A 21415-nucleotide genomic window follows, 5' to 3' on the forward strand; every position below is an offset into this window, starting at 1 on the left:
ACAATGGTCACTGATCTAAAAATTGATATTTGCAGGCCATCATTTAGATCTTAATAGTCTGAAGATACGTTAGTTACCACTCTTCTGACTTCAAATCATCTTTTCAGTTAGACTGTTGCACTCTTTTATAGTTTGCATTAATTTAATCCAAAAGCAACCTTAGACGCATTTAAAAATTATATTCCGATAAACATGGTATTTCCATCAAAACAAAATCAGGAGTTTTGCTCAATTTCTCAGATGTAATTTAGCTGTCACAAATTCATGAAGATTGTCCTTAATTAACCAGTATTTCTAGCCTGGATTCTATGTGGCAGAAGCTTACCCAAAGTTAAAATCAGACAATACAAACCCCTTGACATTCTGACAAAATTTACATATGAAAGAAGATCTGAAGATTGTTAGAACCTCTTGATATTTGATCTCCCAGTTTTGCCAGCATTGATGGAACAGGGTGCCATCAATTATATTAATTTTTCTTCAACACTACTGCCATATCGAGATATCAAATTGGCCATTTCCTTCTCTAATGTCCATTTATTTGTACATTCTGGAAACTTAGGTAAAATGATAATTTAATATTACTTCTATTTAATGTTCATCTTTATTTGACCTTGTTCATAGATTATGCATAAAATTATTTTTGCCTAGGTTTCTCAGAAGTATTTTTAAAATTGTGTGTATACCTCATCATGTCTTGCTTACATATCTCATTATTTGTACTCTTATTTACCAATTTTTCTCGACTGGTGCACTTTTTAATCTGTTGAGGCCTTTTTCCTTATTGAGAACATTTAGGCCGAACAGAACACTCCTAAATAACTGCCGTGATCATTCTCCAAATGTTCACCAGCTATATTAGTTAATCTTTCCACTCCCTCAATCAAGATTAGATTCAATATGGTTTTTGCCTATACATTTCAACATTTTCTAAATACAAATATCTGAAAGGGGAATGTACTGGGAATGTGGGAGAGGGCAAGTGAGTGACAATTACGTGAATTGCTCCTCAGGAGAGCAAGGAATCAATGGACTAAACAGCCTTTCTTTATGCTGTATTGACTACTGAACTAAAGATAAGAACAATTTAGAAAAATACACCAAGTGGGATTTTATGCTGAACTGGATAAGTCCAAGAATTTAAGGAGATTGAAAATAATAAGAGGCAGACTATATGGCTTCTTAGGAGTGCTTTGTCATTCATGATGATCATGGTTGGTATTCTATTTCAATTCTCCACTCTTGCTCTACATGAACATAATGTAGCATCCACAATCCTCTGGCACAGAGAATTTCAAAGTTTCACAACCACAGCATGGAAACAGACCCTTTGTTCCAACCAGTCCATGCCTAACATAATCCCAAACTGAACTAGTCCCATTTGCTTGTTCCTAGCCCATATTCCTCTAAACCTTTCGTATTCATGTAGTTATCCAAATGCCTGCACCCTCCACGTCCTCAGGAAATTCATTCCACATTACCCACAGTGTGTAAAAAAATTGCCCCCATGTCTTTTTAAAACCTCTCTCCTCTCAGCTTAAAAATATGCACCCCTACTCTTGAAATCCCCCAACCTTTGGAAAAGATACCCATCATGATTTTATAAACCTCTAAAAGGTCACCTCTCAGTCTCCTATGCTCCAGTGAAAAACGTCCCAACTTATTAGGCTTGCTTTATAACTCAAACGCAGCAACATCTTCGTAAAACAACATACAATGAAATTCCATAAAACTGAAACAAAATTAAGTTGTATAAAAGGCAACATATTGATACCATGATAGGAACTACCAATCTTAGAGGATATGACAGACATTGCATCTTTCCAATGTAGAAATGAATACAAATCAAAATGTTTGATAGATATTTGCCAGTTAATTAAATGCTAACTTAAGAAAGGTGCAAAGCTAACTAAGTTTAGAATTAAATAAATCTTGCGAACTGTTTCAAAGTTTCTTAACTGCAGAAGCTGGAGATTAGAGTCGTGCTGGAAAAGCACAGCAGGTCAGGTAGCATCTGAGGAGCAGGAAAATTGACGCTTTGGGCAAAAGACCTTTACCAGGAATCCCCGATGAAGGGCTTTTGCCTGAAATGTCGATTTTCCTGCTCCTTGGATACTGCCTGACCTGCTGTGCTTTTCCAGCACTACTCTAATCTTGAATGCAAGACAGATCAGTCTGGAAGTAATAGCAGCATTACTAATCATACTGACCTTAGTGCTTTTCTAGTTCACCTGATGTTACCATTTCTGAAAATAAAAGAGCTGAACTCAGCTTACATTGAAAATGTGTTAAATTTAGAAGGTTGAATGCATAGAGAAACGTGTCCACTTTCTAGCGTCTGCTCTATATCATTGTAAAAGCAACCAAGAGTCCAACTCACTGACGTGACATGTTAATATTCAATTACTCAGAAAAGGTACAAACATATTAATTATTTGCCATATAGGTAAAGTTTTATAAATCGTCACCTTCAACTATTATTGCTGTCTACCTCACAGATACAAGATGATGCCAGGGTTGCATGGTTTGGGCTTTTGGAAGGGGCTGAATAGCCTGGGACCTTTCTTCACTGGAGCACAGGAGGCTGAGATTGATGTTCTAGAGGTTTATAAAATCATGAGGGGCATGCACAGGATAAATAGACAAGGTCTCTTCCCCAGGGAGAGGGAGTCCAGGACCAGAGGGCATTAGTTTAAGGTGAGAGGGGAAAGATATAAAAGGAACCTACGGGGCAACTTTTTCATGGAGGGGATGATGCATGTATGGAATAAGCTGCCAGAGGAAGTGGTGGAGTCTAATACAATTATAACATTTAAAAGAAGGAAATTTGAAAAGTACAAACAGAAATACAGGCAAGCGGCAAGACAGCAGGATAAAGTTCACAGCTTTTTCAAAGAGCATTCAGAGACAGGATAGTCCAAATACTGCTCCCCAATTTGTGGTTCTTTGACTGATACCAATAGTCATATAGCATGGAAGCTAGCCCTTCAGTCCAATATGTCCACGTTGATCAGGTTTCCTCAACTAAACTAGTCCCATTTGCCTGTGTTTGGCCCATAATACTTTAAACCTTACCTATTTGTGCACTTGCCCAAATGACTTTTCAATGCTGCAATATGTACCACTTCCTCTGGCAGTGCATTCCACATAGGAACCATCCTGTGTGAAAAGGTTGCCCCTCAAGTCCATTTTACATTTAGTTTTGAACTCCCCTACCCTAGGCAAAAGATTTTGCTATTCACCATGTCCTGCTAACATCCTTGCAAATCTTTTCTGCACCTTTTCCAATTTAGTAATACCCTTCCTATAGAAAGGTGATCAGAACTGTTCACAGTACTCTAAAAGTGGCCTCACCAACACCCTATACATCTGCAAAGTGACATCCCAACTAATATACTCAATGGTCAGACCAATGAAAGCAAATGTGCCAAAAATGCCTTCTTTACCAACCTGTCTACCTGAACCCCGAGGTGTCTCTGCTCGACAGCACTTCGCACAGCCCTACCACCAACTGTACAAGTCCTGCTGTTGCTCCTCTTAACAAAATGTAACACCTCACATTTATCCAAATTAAACTCTATCTTCCACTCTCTGCCCACTGGCTCAGTTAATCAAAATCTCTGTACTCTTAGATAACCTTCTTCACTATCGACGATACCACCAATTTTGGCGCCATTTGCAAACTTACCAACTACACTTCCTATATTCACATCCATCTAAAATACTGGCCGACTGATGCAGCGTATATAAAATGTGAACTGCCGTTCTTGGTGTATGTAGCCCTCTTGTTTTAAAAATGTGGGTGCTATTTTTAAAAGTAAATAATAAAACAAGAGATTTTGCTAAAATTATACCAGAGGTAGGAGAACGGGGGTTGAGAAACACAGCCATGATCAAATAGAGGCATAGACTTGATGGAGCAAACAACCTAATCCTGTTCCTGTCTTATGTAAGGCACTAGTCAGACCACAGGTGGAATACTGTGAATCTAAGGGAATATACAGGACGCTTGCATTGGAGGCAGTCCAGAGAAGATTGACTAAGCTCATATCTGCTATGGAGAGGCTGTCTTGCAAGGAGAGGTTGAGTAGATTGTATTGTAATTATTGGAATATAGAAGTCTGAGTTGCAACCTTATTGAAACATACAAATGTGCTTTAGTCCATTTTTGGTTGTTAGTCAATGTTCCATATGCCTGCTGACAACACAAATGTGGATAAAGAAAATCACAGTCAAACAAATGGAATAAAATGTAACAATCCTGGTCAGATATTTATAGATAATCACCCCAAATTGATCCCATTGTTTCACTGCTATTATGCCCATCTTCTGATGTAAAACTAAGAAAAATCATTAAAACTGAAAGAAGTTTGAAAAATTATGAGGGGCAAGGATAGAATGGATAGTCTGAGTCTTTTCCCAGAGTAGAAATGTCAATTACTTGGGGACATAGGTTTAAAGTAAAGGTGGAAAGTTCAGAGGAGATATGAGAGACAAGTGCTTTTTTTTTAATTTACAGAGGGTGTAAAGTGCCTGGAATTTGCTGGTAAGGTGGTGGTTGAAGCACATTAAAAAAAGTGACGTTTAAGAGGGATCTTGACAGATATATGAATAGGCGGAGAATAGAGAGATACTGACCATGCAGAAACAAGAGGTTTTTAGTTTAGAAGGGCATGTGTCATTGCAGGCTTGGTGAGGTGGGTCTGATCCTGTGCTGCACTGTTCTTTGAAGACACTACCTAAGACAACGAATGTTCAACATAGCCTCACCATGAGCAGCAAGATTATGACCTCTGACCATCTCTATGTTTGCTTGAGCTGCAGGTTCTGGAAATTTAAGGGGAGGCAGTGTTGAAATGATTGAACTCAACCAGTAATGGAGAGGCTCAGGCAAATGATCTGGCGACAAGGGTCCAAATCCCATTGTTAAATTTATTCTATTAAAAATTTGGAATTAACCCTAGTCCAAGGATGACCGTGAAACCATTATCAATCAGTACAGACATCTGGTTAAAATATTTCCATGGAAATCTATTGTCTTTACTTAATCAGGCCTATGCGACTCCCGACCAACACTCATGCACCTTACTCTCTCATGCCTTCTGAATTAGCCCAGAAAGGTATTTAATTGTACTAAACCACTGAAATATTTCCTAAAAGGATTAAAATGGACCGACCAGCCAGCATCAGCTTAAGTACCAGAAACAAAAACAACCCTTCCCAATCAACCCTGCAAAGCTGGCTTTAAGATCTGAGGGCTTGTGCCAAAATTAGGTGTCACACCAACAACCTGACAGTAGCAGCAGTGTACAATAAACACAATACACTGCAGCAAATTCATCAAATGTACCTTGCAAACAAGCAAACTCTACAACTTGGTGAAGGACACGAGATACATGGGAAAACCATCACTTGCAAGTTGCCCTCCAGCCATACACCATCCAGAAACTTTCTTCCTAAACCCTCAAGTACCACAGTGGTTCATCTCTAATTGCCTTTCTCAAGAGCAATTATGGATTGACTTAACCAACGAAATCCACATTCTATAACAAATATGCTTTTAAATTTTAAAGACTGGCATCACAGCCAGTTATACTTTTTTTCTTGATCAAGTCACCTGCATAACAGCAAGAAAGGGCAAGGTAAATATAATTGCATTTTGGATAGATTACAGTTCACAGAAAATGGGAACGCATTAGAGTATTCATAGAGTGTACTTAATACCACGTGGTCTCTGATGGATAAGAAATGAGATGCGATATTAAAGTATGAATTGAAAAGGACACCAGTGTTTCACATGGTCTGGTTCAACCTGTTTGTTGCTGAGTGTTCGATACATGTCATAGATGATAGAATCCTTACAGTATGGAAACAGGCCATTCAGCCCAACAGATCCACACCAACTCTTTGAAGAGCACCCCACCCAGACTCATCCCCCTTCTCTATCCCTGCATTTCCTATGGCTAATCCACATAGCCTACACACTATGGGTAATTTAACACAGCCATCTTTGAACTGTGGAGCAAACACATGCAGACATGGGGATATTGTGCAAACTCCACGCAGTCGCCCAAAGGAAAACTGAACCCAGGTCCCTGGTGCTGTGAGGCAGTAGTGCTGACCACTGAGTCACCATGCTGTTCTGTGAATGCTGACAACACCTAAAATTTCTTATCACCTGATGCAGCTCCATAGTCAGGCAACCTTTCTGATACAAAGTCATTGAAAACTGCAGATCATCTGACTCATCAAGAAGAACAAAAATATTATTTAAGCCCCCAACATAAACTGTGGTCTCATCAATGGTTGCATTTTACTTTGTAACTATGCACTTAGGTTAATATATATGTCTTTCACCAGTATGCTCATCACTATAGATATGATTACTCTAATGTACTTCTTGCTGTTCACATCCTCTACAAATTAAGATGTTCCCAAGCATAGCTACCAGTAGCTAGATTTCAACAGGGTCGTACAACTCATCCTAATTAGGCTACATTATCAGTTTTTTTTTAAAACTTTCCATCACACTAAATGTGCATCCTGTATATAGAATCAGACTCCCATCATCTGCGTCAACATGAAGGTTAGGAAATTCATTCAACTACTGCACACTTTTAAACTGACATGGAAATCAAATTAAGAGCATTTAGATAGGGTAGGCATTAACAACACCATTAAACAAACAAACTTAGCATTAAAACAATCAATAAAACCAAAATACTGTAGATGCTGGAAATCTGAAACAATCAGAAAATTGTGGAGAAACTTAGTGTATTTGGGCAGCATCGTAGAGAAAGAAACAGGTGTTAGCTTTGAGTCCATTGCGAGTTTTCCTCTGAAGAAGTCACATCGCACTCTAAATGCCAATTCTACTTCTCACTCCATCGATGCTGCTAGACTGTGTGGTGAAGTTGCGCACTAAAAAGTAAATTTGTTCCTGGAAAGGAAATTCAAGTTTCAGCCAGGTAATGTTAGAAAGGAAAAACAAAAATGGACAAAAAAACCCAACAAATTCTGGAAACCTAAAATAAAAAAAAACTACCCAGATAATTCAGGATCTGTTAAAAAAAAAGTTTTAAATGTTTCAGCTATCTACTTTTCATTCATATATAAAGCCTGCTTGTAACCTACACTAGTTTCTGGTCTCACCCAAATAAGGTACAATTCAAGACAGGCTGCTGGAACTGCATTTTCCATTGTAAAACCTTTTAATGTCAAATACATTTGGATTGAATCAATTTTTGATACACATCCATAGCTCAAAATTTCCCAAATCTAACTTGACTAGCAACCAGGAAACATTGCTCTGAAACACTCCAACTATGTTAGTAGAGGAAAGTTAATGTAAACAAATCTCAACAGGAGGTAAGGCATAAATCACTCAGAGCATAAAGGTAGCAAAAATAAAGTTCCGTTTTTATTGCACGATCATCTTTCATTTCCAAAGCGTACTTTATTCCTTTACATAAGGGGGAACATGCTGGCTTCTCTGTCTGAATCCAGAGCAAGGTCCAATCTTGCTATAGATGAGACATTAAATCTGCAAATCAAATTGTTAATATCGCTGAAAATTAACTCACCTGCAACATGCTAACAATCTCCACTTTATTGAAGAATATAAATGACGTTAGCGTGGATAGGAAGTTTTCCTCAAATACAGATGGGGTAGGCAAAATTATATCCTGGATATATTGCACCCGGTATGTTTGATGAATTTTTTGCTTCAGTTCAGTGTCAGTGATAGGTATAACCTCTTTAAATTTGGCTGTTTTGGTCAAAAATTCTCTGTGTTTTCTGGGATGAGGTAAGGAAGGATCATATTCCAAACACCCCACCACGTCCATAATGCACTCATCTGAAAACATTACTTCAAACAGTGCTGCTTTATTGAGGAACAAAATTCCTCTGATAATTTCATACAAGTGATGTAGACCTTCTGTGTTCTCCAGGTCCTCACAAACTTGAAATAGCTGCAACAGTTTTTTAATATAGCCCTCATTTTCCAAAGCCAGTGCCAACTTCTCTCTGCGAATAGGAGAGGAGAGAACTGAGGTTACCAAGTCAGCAATCTCTTCCAGTTTGTTTAGTTCACATGGTGGAAGATCAACTGTATGAGTAGTTTCAGGCATTTCTTCAAATCGCTCCTCTTCAGACTCATCAATGATGTCCTGAGTGATATCTAGCGATGGGTCTCGTCCCTGCACCTGTGAATGCCAATAAATGGTTCAGTTGAGATTTATCCTATTACTGCAACCTGCAAATTAAATGTATTTAACATTTATCTATTGTTCATTCCAAACCTGTCAGAAAGAATGCTTAGGGGCAATTAAGATCAAAGTATGCAGGATTTTTATAATATTTAACAATGTTTCTTTTCAAAGAAATTATAAGCAATTTCTCAAAATGTTAATACAATAGACCATGTACAGCAATCTCAGATGCTTTATACTTAGACGACAGGTTTTTGTCATTAGATGATTTAATTTAAAATAACCAGTACATTGCTATGTTGTCGTCCACGGTCATTTGTACAGTCCACAAAAGTTGACTGGCTAGAGCACAGCACACCTTAACAGTTAACATATGTTTACAATACCATACTATAGCAAAATGCCAACAAAAATGCAAGGTATAAACCACCTAGCAAGGCTTTTCTTTTAAATAGCTTTGCATGCCGCTCAAATGACAAACTCAATCACATCTGATATCAGAAAAAGAGAGCAGCAGTAATAATAAGCCAAATGATATCCCAACCTATTTTGCTATTAGATGCATGGTTATCTTCTGACCCAAAAATCACTTTGGCCTTGAGCATTTAGTATCAAAAAATCTGATCTCTGTCAAGCAATCAGTCTCGTGAACTTAGGAAAAGCTCCCTTTTGTTTGGTGAACCAACCTGTACACAGCATTTTCGGTGTGGTCTTACCAAAGCCCAATGTAATAGCAATTATTGATTCCTTTACTTTTAGATTTCAAGAGAAAAGGATTGAATTATAATACTATTTAGTTCCCTAACTGCTTGCTGTTTATGCATATTTACTTTGATTTATACACAGGAAACCAGATCCTTCTGCATAATGTTTATCTTCCTTGCATTGGTAACTTCATGTTTTCAACATCATAATCATCTGCTACATTCTTAAATATTCACTTGTATAAATTATTTTGCAGCCTCTGCATCCTCCTAAATCTTATTTTTGCACTTAACTGAACCACCAAATGTAAATATATATTACACTTGACCCCCAAAAAAGTCAGCGAAAACTATAAACAGCTGAAACACTAATTACAGTCTATGAACCAAAACGTCAGTTGTTTATTCCAGTTTTTGTCCATTAACCAATCCTCAATGCAAGCTCACAGCCCAATTGGGTGTAACAGCATTTACTGCACATCTCAAAAAGAAAGACTTGAAACATTTATAGACCTACTTCACTCCTGCACTTTGGGGAGGTTCAAAGGCAGCTAAAAGAAAATTATGACTTCAATGGTATAAGTTCTGGCAATATTTTTTCATTGTGACTGCAAAACTATAAAATTGTTCTCTACCAGATTGCATTAATATAACAGGTAAGCAGTCTAGCAGGTCTAGAGCCATGTAACTGTGCAATAGTCTGGAAATTTCCACGCAGGCTGTACATAAGTTGGCCCCTTCAAGTTATCATGCACTTGTTACCATGCAAAAACTTAATGGGGAGAACATGATGACTGGAGATCAGAGTCAAGAGTGTGGTTATTTATCTGTCAGTCCACAAGCCTCATTCCTGATGAAGGGCTTATGTCCGAAATGTTGATTCTCCTGCTCCTTGGATGTTGTCTGATCTGTTGTGCTTTTCCAGCACCACACTCTCGATTCTGATCTACAGCATCTGCAGTCCTCACCTTCTCCTAGTTGATTTCAACCTGGCTGCGAAGTCTCTTCCAAGGATGCCTATCTTGAAGAAGTTCTCCTACTCTCTCTCTACAAGGATGCGAGTGAGTCTCTCTGTCACTGCACCTCCCTCACCTCCTTCCCCCCAAACCCTCGGTCATCTCCTCTGCCCTGAACCTCTTCAGCCACGTCCTAAATCAGACTCACTATCATAACCACACCTCCTTCCTCAATGCCTGCCTACGGAACCGACTGATCCCATATGGACTCCATTCCTGATGAAGGGCTTATACCCAAAAAGTTGATTCTCCTGCTCCTTGGATGCTGCCTGATGTACTGTGCTTTTCCAGCACCTCACACAACAAAAATTTAATAGTGCACGCATTCCATAAAAACAAGAGCAAACACTAATTCAAATCCCAAAAATGAAAATTTCAAAATTGTAGGTGCCAAAATTGCAACATACTACATACTTTTCTAGGAATTTTGAAGCTTTGAGCCTCAGATTTTCATTCTATATATACCATTAATAACTGGCAGTGTACACAAAGTTTGCCAGCTATAATAACTTGAGTTTCCCTTGAGTAAGTGACAGTATTTTGAAAATTAGGATTGGGGCAAGAGGAAGATGACAGGCAAAAGTGCTAGTATTAGCAAGGGATTTCACACTGGTGAGTTAGATAATCACAGCTTTGAAGCATGCAAAATGATGCATGTCTGGATCAAATTTTAAGATACTCGGAGGAGCCGTCATTTGTGTCACTAATAACTGTCGTCAAACAGCAAGGTCTTTTAAAATTAAAAGAACGTTTAATGGGGATAATATTGATAAGTTAATGAGGCCCTTAGTCTTTTGAGTGGCATTAGGTTAAATTTAATGTTGTTTTCTATAAGATTTGATTGCTGCATTTTTGTAGTGGCCTCTCCCCATGCCTCTCATTCCCTGTCTCACCACTTGGGAGAAAGCGAGGACTGCAGATGCTGGAGATCATAATTGAAAAGTGTGGCGCTAGAAAAGCACATCAGGTCAGACAGCATCCAAGGAGCAGGTGAGTTGATGCTTTGGGCATAAGCTCTTCAGCAGGGATGTGACAAGCGCTAATGCCCAAAACATCGACTCTCCTGCTCCTTGGATGCTGCCTGACCTGCCATGCGTTTCCAGTGCCACACTTTTCGATCCTTCTCACTACTTGCCCCTCTTAGATTTGTGCTCCCTTTCAAGATCCAGGTAAGATTCAAAGCTGTAGAATTCCCAGCTAGGCATGTATAGTCCATGTTTTTAAAACAAAAAATTCAAAGTTGATCCTGTCTCAATGCTCTTCTTCTGAATCCTTACTAACAGCAAGTAGGAGCATTTGAAAAAAATGGATTGTAAACCCTCCCGCTCAGCACTTCTAAAGTTTTAGGATTCAAACCTCCGCAACACTGGAGCTTTGCCTCCAGAACAGATAACCAGGAAGGAATTGGCAAGTGTGAAAGCCACCGAGTGGAAGATTTAGAAAGAAGATGGGTTGGGGTAAGAGGGAATGGTATGTAGCAACCAGGTGGATAAGGCAAGTTCAGGAAACAGGATTTTCTACAAACAGAAGATATTGTAGCAAGAACTTTCATTTTTCCTCAATGCTTTCAAAATTTTTAAAAAGGTATTCCATTTGCCAGTACAGCTGTGTGAAATATTTCAATACAAGATGGTATAATGTTTTAATATTTATTTTTTCTACAAGTAAGAATCTACAGAATATAGAGTTTTAACAGTGAATCTCAATTTTAACTGAGGACTTTTATTGCATTGATAATTATGTGGAACCATCCTTCAATGCAAAGCATAGGAAATTCTGCCATGGAGGCTATATAAATCCTGTGTATACTAATTCACTTTCTGCTGTCAAACTAATAATTTGGTGGTTTGATTATATTGCTAGTCATTTACAGTTATCTTTATGTTGGAAGTAACGCATTTGTATGTGGTTTTATGGTGATGAAAAGTGTCCTTGAAATTACACCCATGAGGGTGGGAATGATGAAATAGAAAATGATGCAAGTTCACCATCTATCAAATCACTGGATGTTTTTAACATGAGCATTTCTCACCCAGGATTTTTATTAAGAGGACAGTAAATTTTCAAGGTATACCACAATAGACTATTGTGACAGCATAATCCAAGTCTGATAGCTAAATGCAATAACAACAGTCTGAATAGGGATGCAGATTGTCACAAGCTGCATCCCAATTCTGGTTTCCTTCCTATCGGAAAGATGTTATGAAACTTGAAAGGGTTCAGAAAAGATTTACAAGGATGTTGCCAGGGTTGGAGGATCTGAGCTACAGGAAGAGGCTGAACAGGCTGGGGCTGTTTTCCCTGGAGCATCTGTGGCTGAGGGGTGACCTTATAGAAGTTTACAAAATTATGAGGGGCATGGATAGGATAAATAGACAAAGTCTTTTCCCTGGCATTGGGGATTTCCAGAACTAGAGGGCATAGTTTTAGGGTGAGAGGGGAAAGATATAAAAGAGACCTAAGGGGCAACTTTTTCACGCAGAGGGCGGCACGTGTATGGAATGAGCTGCATGAGGAAATGGTGGAGGTTGGTACAATTGCAACATTTAAGAGGCATTTGGATGGGTATATGAATAGGAAGGGTTTGGAGGGATATGGGCCAGGTGCTGGCAGGTGGGACTAGATTGGGTTGGGATATCTGGTTGGCATGGATCTGTTTCCATGCTGTACATCTCTATGACTCTATAAGTGGTCTTAAAATTTGAATGGATTATAACTTGAATATTAGTGAAATAAACTCTGAATCTGTTTTGGAATCTATTGTTCTTCATGCAGAGAAGTTTGAGTTTGGCAGGGGTCCTCTTGTGATGGAGTCATAGTGTATCTACCCCTTGACTGAGGTGTCTGGGTAAAACCCCATCTGTTTTAGAGGTGTGCAGTAATTTCTCTGAACAGGTTGATTAGAAAAATAAAAAGGGAGTAGAAATAAAATCAAAAGCAGAGGGAATGAAGCTTCTTCTTGGACAAGTCTCAGTTACCAAACAGGACTTTTTAATGCAACACAGGTAACGGTCTTGACTAACTGCTCAATGTGCACCCACAAATGTAAGATCTTCTGTGCAAACATTTAACACCTAGTAAGGAATATCTTTTTCCCCTCAACTTGGAACAAAATATACCTTTTGCCAAACGTGTGAATATCCAAGTCCAGAAAAGAGGTCAAACTCAATGAATTACAAATTCCGTGTAAAGGTCCACAGAGTGATAGGTAAAGATACAGAATCACATTTGAGGGGACAGTTAAAAAAGAAATTTCCTTGAAACTTTCCAACCTGTCTTGGCTAAAGTAGCACCTCAGGTAGGACTATATTGATGGATAATATTAAAAGTACATGTGAATTCATGCACTTGTCAACTATTTGCAAAAGAAAGAGTCTTTTGAATGTTTGTAAACAGAAAGCTTAAGTTAAATTTTCAATTTCCACACTGGACTTCTATTCATAAAATCCAGCACCCCATATATTTATTAAACTTTCTGAACCTGCCTTGCTACTAATAAATTGGTGCATTTTCATCCTCGGGTTTTGCTACTTATGCAATCCCTTCGGAACTGTGTCTTTTATTTTATGTTGCCGCTCCCCATTCTTATTACCAAAATATACCACATCACATTCCTCTGCATTAACTTACATGTGAAATGGGTCCACTCTATCCATCATCCTGACTATATCCAAATTTTGAAACTGCATCTAGGGTATTAATATATATATACTTATATTATGTATATTACATATAGTGGTCTTAGTATCAATACCTTGGTACTCTTTCCTCCAGTCCAAAATACAATCGTTGACCACTACTGTAACTCAGGTAAACCGAAATCCTCGCTGCCATTTTTCCCTTTTATTCCATGGTTTCAACATTTTAAGTATTATTGTTCAGTTTAGACAAGCAAATGCATCATTCCTCATTATTTGCAGCACTGTTTCAGATATTTTTTTCAAGATCAAACAATACCACAGAAGACTTGTTTACTTCTTCGAGAAGACATGTTTATAACAAAACTTCAGACAGACTTTATTCAATCAACGTACATCTACCATGAGACTACTGTTATTACATTTAGCCAAACTTGCTATCGCAGTCAGCTTTTGTAGCATACCTTACAATTAAAATATACTGTCCTCTTAAAAAGAAATAAAAAGTCCTGGGTAAAAAATGCTCACTTTATAACATCCTATGATTTAATATATGAGCAATTTGCTTCCTTTTCTATTTCACCACTCCCACCCATGGACGTAATTTCAAGGACACTTTGAAATAAAGTCACCACCCATAAATGCAACACTTTCTTCATAAACATAACTAAATGACTTAACAATATAACCAAACTGCCAAATTACTAGCTTGACTACAGAAAGTGAATTAGCATGCACAAAACTGACTACATGGCAGAGTTCTCAAAGGAGCATAGGAACAGTCTGCCATACAAGTAGTTACGAAGATTGTGAAATCAAGATTGCATATCATAAAACTTATAACAGGAATACAATTTACAATCCATCTAGCTAGAACGGCACAGCAAGGTTAAGAACTGCATAACTTAAGTCTATTTTATACAAGGCTCTGAAGATGATAGCATTGGTAATGATGAGTTATGTACAATAGGAGACAAACTACAATTGGATTGTTGTAAAGTGTCCTACACATCTTATCAAAAGGTCACTAAAGGAGGAGATTCGAATGCTGTTTTATTACGATTACATTAAGGTGACAGCATACCTTCTAAATGAGAAACTTTAAAAAACAGATCTACATTCACTAAATGGGAGATTAAAAGGAAAAGAAGTGTTCAAAATGAGCTGTGTTATTTCCACTGTCAATGAATGGCCATCAAGAGGATTGAAAATTCAGTAGCTATTAGAGTTAATCACAACAAGTCAACAAGGAATTAATACCTCCCAAACTTCACAAATAAGAAGCATGCTTTGATAAGAATTGGAAAATGTGATTAGAGTAGGTGACATGGGGACAGCAATAACATTGGGGACAAACCAACTAAACATTCTTTTAAAAGAAAGTTCGGAATGTAACCAAGTTTTTGAAAGCATTTTGTTGACAACTCTTGTGTACACTGAGGTTTCTATGCCAACACATAAACAAAAGTGGTCTGAGGCGAAAACATACTCCATCGGTTGTGTGAATTAAATATGCAGTGGACAGAGAGAAAAGAGGTCCACTGTAGAGTAGTGTAGTCTCATTACAATGAGTAGTATATATATAAAAAAAAGTACTGGAATAACCAGCTTTAGCAAACAACCAACTATTAACAGTTGAATTTGACTGAAAACAGTGAATTCAGATCAATTCTTTTTAGTTTGTGTTTTTTTTGAAAAAGATATGAGAACTCCACTGAAACACATTTTTAAAAACCAAAAGATAAAAGATGGAACAAAAATCGACTGCACAGTTGAACTTGCTACCATTATGTTGAGACTAATTTTGAAATTTAATATTAAATAATGGTTAACTTTTTTGGTTAAAGGATTTACATAAATTAAGCAGTTGCATCCTAATTGCAAACAGCTCAGCAATCCGATTACTAGTGGTCTACTCAAGAGGGTAGGCTCAATCTTCATGTTATCTTCTCCAATTGTAATACAATCTGGCAATCTTGAACAAACAAGAACCACGTTGCTAAGAACTGCACTGTTTGATTGCATTTATGGTGCAAGTAATTTATATTTCAAATAACTTAGACCTGCACATTGTTATCTACAGAATTGTGCTGCATTATGATCCTCATTAGTTTTATAGGGCCACTGAATATAACAGTATTAATGATGATGAAAAATAGTTAGGCCATAACTGAAGTACAGCAACAAGTTTTGGACACTATTATAGATAAACTGAAGTCCTTTAAGGTGGTACAATGAAGATTTACTAAGATGAAATCAGAGATATAAAGTTATTGCCTAGATAAGTTATTTGATAAACTAGAGATGCATTGGCTTGAACAGAAATTAAAAATCTGAACAAAAACTGGTCATTTAAATCCATCAGCAAGAGTGAAAAGGACAAAACTGAGTGTATAAAGCCCAAATTTTGTTAGCTCCTCCCCCATTATAAATCAAATGCACCTATTTAACTGAAAAAATGCATGGAAGTGCAAACAAACAACCTAATCATCAGATTTTGCATAAATCTCAAAAGATTCTTCACGTTTTCCCACATTCTGAAAAAAAGCATTGCAGAGCTATGAGTGCGATTGTTTTATGAAATAAGCAGACAGCAAATGACTGTGCTTGTGTGGTGGTGGTGAGGAAGCTATACCGCAGTGACATGCTGATAGAAAGAAGTTATAAATAATGTGAAACATCAGTGGATCAGTGTGACAAGAAGGGACAGGAAGAGTAGATGGCATGGAAGCTGAGCGCAATACTTTTGTTGAAAACCCACATTATGAGCAACCTTGTGGCCATAACTGGTTCCTCATCCACCACACCAACCACCAATTCCTACCTGAAAAATGTTGAAGAAGATGGCTGAGAGAAACATCAGAAGTGTGCAACAGAAATAGTGATACCATATTCTCTACCTTATTGTATCCAATAGCATGGAAGATAAATGAGTATGTACAATTAAATATTTTCCAGTGGAGAACTCCAAACAAATTTGCATAAGTTTTTAAGACAATGGAACACCAATGAAAATCAAAATTCAACTTTTCATTTAGCACACTTAGAATCAATGCTGATTATTAATCATTGTAAAAACTATGGCAGTTAATAGTTTGGCAGAATAAACTTTTAATTACCTGCAAAGTATCATAGTTAACATGGAAGACTTACATTTATTAGTGCTTTTTGCAATCAACCATGGTCTCAAAGTGCTTCATATCCAAAGAATTTAAGTGCACTTAACATTGCAAAGCAGGAACTGATGGCATTCTCAAATTTAAAAAAATGCCAATGTTTGACAAAAAAATTAAACTGTTTAAGAATGTGGATACCACTGGCAAGGAAGACCTTACAGGAGGTTTATAAAATCATGAAGGAGTATGGATAGAGTGAAGAGCCAAGATAGTCTTCTTCAAGGTTGGGAAGTCCAAAACTGGAGGGCATAGGTTTAAGGTGAAAGGGGAAAGATTTAAAAGGGGACTAAGAGGCAACTTTTTTCACCAGAGTGGTGCATGTATGAAATGAGCTGCCAGAAGAAGTGATGGCGGCTGGTACAATTACAACATTTAAAAGGCAACTGAATGGGTACATGAATAGGAAGAGTTTACAGGCCAAATGGGACTAGATTAATCTGGGATTTCTAGTCACTTTGGACAAATTGGACCAAAAAGTCTGCTTCCATGCTGTACAACCCTATGACTCTATTTAAAATTGCTTTCCATACCAATTTGAACGTTAAAATATATTTAGCATTCTAAACTGTGGGTATTGTTTAGAAATATATTTGGCCATGCAACAGATCTTCCATTAAATAGCAATCTTCCAATAATGCAGTTTTTACAAATAACGAGAAAAATGACAGGTAAATACCCTTCTCTTAATGTTACTGATTTTATGCACTGGGTTAAACAAAAACACCCAACATACACCATGTCAATCTGTTTAAAGGTTGTTTGCAAGCTTCCAATTTCTGAAACAAAGCACAAATTGAAATGGCTTAACTCATGTCTCTTCACAAGAATGCTGCCGGGGTTGGAGGTTTGAGCTATAGGGTGAGGCTGAATAAGCTGCAGCTGTTTGCCCTGGAGCACGGAGGCTGAGGGATGACTTTATGGAGGTTTATAAAATCATGAGAGAGGTGGATAGGGTAAGCAGACATGGTGTTTTCCCTGGGTGGGAGAGTCCAAAACTAAAGGGCATCAGTTTAGGGTGACAGGGGAAAGATTTGAAAGGGACCCAAGGGCAACTTTGTCATTCAGAAGCTATGGAATGATGTGCCAGAGGAAGTGGGGAGGCTGGTACAATTACAACATTTAAAAGGCATCTGGATGGATTTAGAGGGATATGGGCCAAGTGGCAGCAAATGGGACTAGACTAATTTAGGATATCTGGTTGGCATAGATGAGTTGGACCAAAGAGCTTGATTCCATGCTGTACATCTCTAGGATTCTATAACCAGTTAATTTAGTGTAAACAGTACCTGACAAATTTTCTCCCAGATTTCATCACATCCAGCTTTTTCTTGGAAACTGAGTGCCAAATCGTAATTGTCTGCTTCTGACCAAACAATCAGCGTATCCTGTTTTACAATAAGATCAAAATCATAACTGATTGTTCATCTGCAAATACTTTAGATAATATTTCATAAATCAATCAATTCAAAATGCAGTGAGCAACCTGGATGCTATTGATTTTCCTTTGCTACATCCTTAGAAAATGAAATAAACTAAACACACTTAGAACCCATTACTGTATGAATAAAAATAAGCAAAAACTCTAAACAACTCAACTGAGTCTGCATATCTGCACATGATTTTAATTATAAAATATTCCTTAATGTAGCTCCCAATTATCATCTTCCCCTCTACGCATAAAAAGTGAAAAAAAAATCTGAATTTGTGCAATAGTTCACAGAGCTTACTTGCTGCTTCTGGTAAGCGGTATTCGGATTGATTTTCGATTCCAGTAGAAGCGAACCTAGTAGAACGAAACACAAAGAATGAGCATATTTTCCACCTGTCCTACACACATTAGCCTCTATAATAAATATTATTTAAATCTACACCTCCTCGTTCCAGCACGTCACATTGGCACAATTTCCTGGACTCTCCACAATTACAACGTTTGCCTCATATTTCATTCAGGGTCATTTGGAAACTCGTAATTAGTGTCTCAAAACAACGCCTCGGAACATAACAAAAAGGGGAGGCTTTTTTTTCTTTCAAACCAGCTGGTAGTTTATTCTACAAAAGAGAATGCAATTACAGATACAGACACGATCCGGCCCGAAGCTGTTCCCCTCTTACCGTCGGACTCGGCCCGGACCAACAAGGACATTCCATTCAGGCGATCGACATAGGTCGAAGACACATGCCCCGTGCCCCGGTCGTCCCATTGTCGGTCCTCGTTCAGTGTGTACACTTTCACCCTCCTCCGCGTATCCGACATCTTTACCTCCCTCTGCTTCTTTATCTCTCCTTGGCTTTTTTTTTATCTGAGGGCCACAGCCGTCGTTCTCAGTCTTTCGCTTTTCTTTTTCTACACCGTCACCGCCGTGATTTTACAACGTTAAAAAACGCTAGTAAAGACTCGTGCGGCATGTTATTAAAAATAAATAAAGGACCGTGACGGAGAAGGAAGGAAGAAAAACACATTAAATGCGAAATGGTTAATGTTGGATAGGTAGGCCAGGCCCGCCTGCCTTCCTTTTCCCCCTCAACGATTGCCCTCACCACAGAACAACATCCGCCATCTTGTAACCCGATCCGGGCATTCAATCGACGTACAGGGTTCCCCAGTCTCAAGCGCAGGGCCACAGCGTCCACACGCAAAACACTGACGTCACTAACACTTAAAGAGATAGCAGTCTGTTTGTCATACTGTCTTAAAGGGGCCAAACCAGTTACGCTCCCGGTGAACAAGGGAACTTCTTTGGCACTTTCCATTCGGCTTGGGGATTTTTGGATTTGGATTGCTCATACACGAACTGGAAATATTCCAAGTCTCTCAATTCATCTCCACAAGCTTCAAGTGATGCTTGGGGCGGCACAATGGCTATTCTGCCTCACAGCACAAGGGACCTGGGTTTAATTCTGCCCTGGGTGACGTATAAAGTTTGCATGCGTTTTCTCCAGGGGCTGCAGTTTTCTTTCCCTCCTCCAAAGTCTTTTTAAAAATTCATTAACAGGATGAGGGTGTCACTGGCTAGGCCAGCATTTATTGCCCATCCATAATTGCCCAGAGGGCAGTTAAGAGTCAACCACAAGATGTGTAGTTTCCTTCCCTCAAGGGCATTAGAAAACTAGATTTTTTTTCAACAATTGACAATAGTTTCACAGTCATCATTGCTGCACTGGCAACTATAATTGTAATGCTGCTGCAAGGAAATCTTACCCTCAGGTGCATATATCAAAGCCATAAACTGAACCAGACTATATCTCTGGGCTCTTACTGAGGTAAAAACAATGACTGCAGATGCTGGAAACCAGATTCTGGATCAGTGGTGCTGGAAGAGCACAGCAATTCAGGCAGCATCCGAGGACAGGCAAAATCGACGTTTCGGGCTAAAGCCCTTCATCAGGAATAAAACCTGATGAAGGGCTTTTGCCCGAAACATCGATTTTGCTTGTCCTCGGATGCTGCCTGAATTGCTGTGCTCTTCCAGCACCACTGATCCAGAACTGCTCTTCACTTACTGTCATATCACTTTGAGCCCACCTACATGCTTGCAAAATCCCTGCCCTCCCTTGCCTTTTGCATATTGCCCTCTCAGACAAGGTCACATTACTGCTGCCTTGCAGACACAAAACCAGGAAACTAGTCATGGTTGTTAGCAGGCCTCAATCCAGTCAACGGGGATAGCTTAGCACAACAAGTCCAATACTAGTCCAGGCCCTGTCTGGACAGGCAGTGTCAGGATCTTCTGCTCAAAATGAGTGAGGAGCTGATTAACAGGCAGAACACCTTTCATGTTGGCTGTTTATTTAGGGCAGTTTTCCACATGGAATGCAAGAGAAACAGCATTATGGAAAATGAAAGTGGGTGGCACAGCTGATGCAGGTGGGAACGTTTTCTGAATGAATGAATTGGCAGTGCATAGAGCATGCAGGGTTAGTGATGTCACAAGTTGGGATAGATGAGGATGACTGGTAAAGATCACCCATGATTATTGCTGTCTCTTTACCACATGCAACCAATATTTTTTCTTGTGACAAGATTAATTAATAACATCAGAATAAAGACATTTCTCAGAGCAGCAACCACAAGATGATTGAATTTTATTTCCAATTTGAAAGGGAGAAGTTGAATCTGAAGGCCAGTATTTTAAACCTAAATAAGGGCACTACATGGATATAAAACTGGACCAGCTGATGTGAACTGGCATTCTAGGCTAAAAGGTAGATCAACAGTGATGCGGTGGCAAACATTTAAGGGAATACCTCAAATACCCAGATTAGGTATATCCTTAATTTAAAGAAAAAATCTAAGAGATGGATCCACTATTTGTGGCAAACATAAATTAAGCAAAGCATCTAACTTGAGGGAAAAAGGTAAGTGTGGAAAGCTGAGTGTCAGATCAGATGATTGGTCAAAATATAAAGAATAGCACAGAATAACTAAAGGTTAATTAAGAGAAAGAAATTAGAGTAAGGAGGAGGTTAGCTCAGAATAAAGGTAAGGGATTTCTGGACGTATTCAAAAAAGAAAAGAATAAATAAGTTGAGTGTCACCAGAGAGTGAGAATTAGGAGTTAATAGTACATAATAGAAAATAATAGATGATATGAACAATATTTTACTCATGTCTTCTCTGCAGAGGAAATAAATATTATCCCAGCAACAGCTGTAAATTGTGAGGTTGAA

The 21415-nt window shown here is 38.4% G+C and overlaps 1 protein-coding gene across 1 annotated transcript in view; it reads right to left on the reverse strand.

The window, feature by feature from the left end:
- ppp4r3b (protein phosphatase 4, regulatory subunit 3B) overlaps positions 1–19309 on the reverse strand; it is a 63268-nt gene extending 43959 nt beyond the window's left edge. The window contains exons 1-4 of the mRNA XM_043696022.2: positions 18860–19309; positions 18475–18530; positions 18034–18132; positions 7584–8207 (exon numbers count right to left, since the gene is read on the reverse strand). Of these exons, the coding sequence (XP_043551957.1) occupies positions 7584–8207; positions 18034–18132; positions 18475–18530; positions 18860–19001 (921 nt within the window). The 5' untranslated portion in view covers positions 19002–19309. The remainder of the gene's footprint in view (positions 1–7583; positions 8208–18033; positions 18133–18474; positions 18531–18859) is intronic.
- Between the last annotated feature and the right edge of the window lie 2106 nt (positions 19310–21415).

Source organism: Chiloscyllium plagiosum, unplaced genomic scaffold (genome assembly GCF_037043375.1).
Source record: "Chiloscyllium plagiosum isolate Xiang-an unplaced genomic scaffold, Cpla_swu_hap1 HiC_scaffold_10, whole genome shotgun sequence".
Taxonomy (NCBI): domain Eukaryota; kingdom Metazoa; phylum Chordata; class Chondrichthyes; order Orectolobiformes; family Hemiscylliidae; genus Chiloscyllium; species Chiloscyllium plagiosum.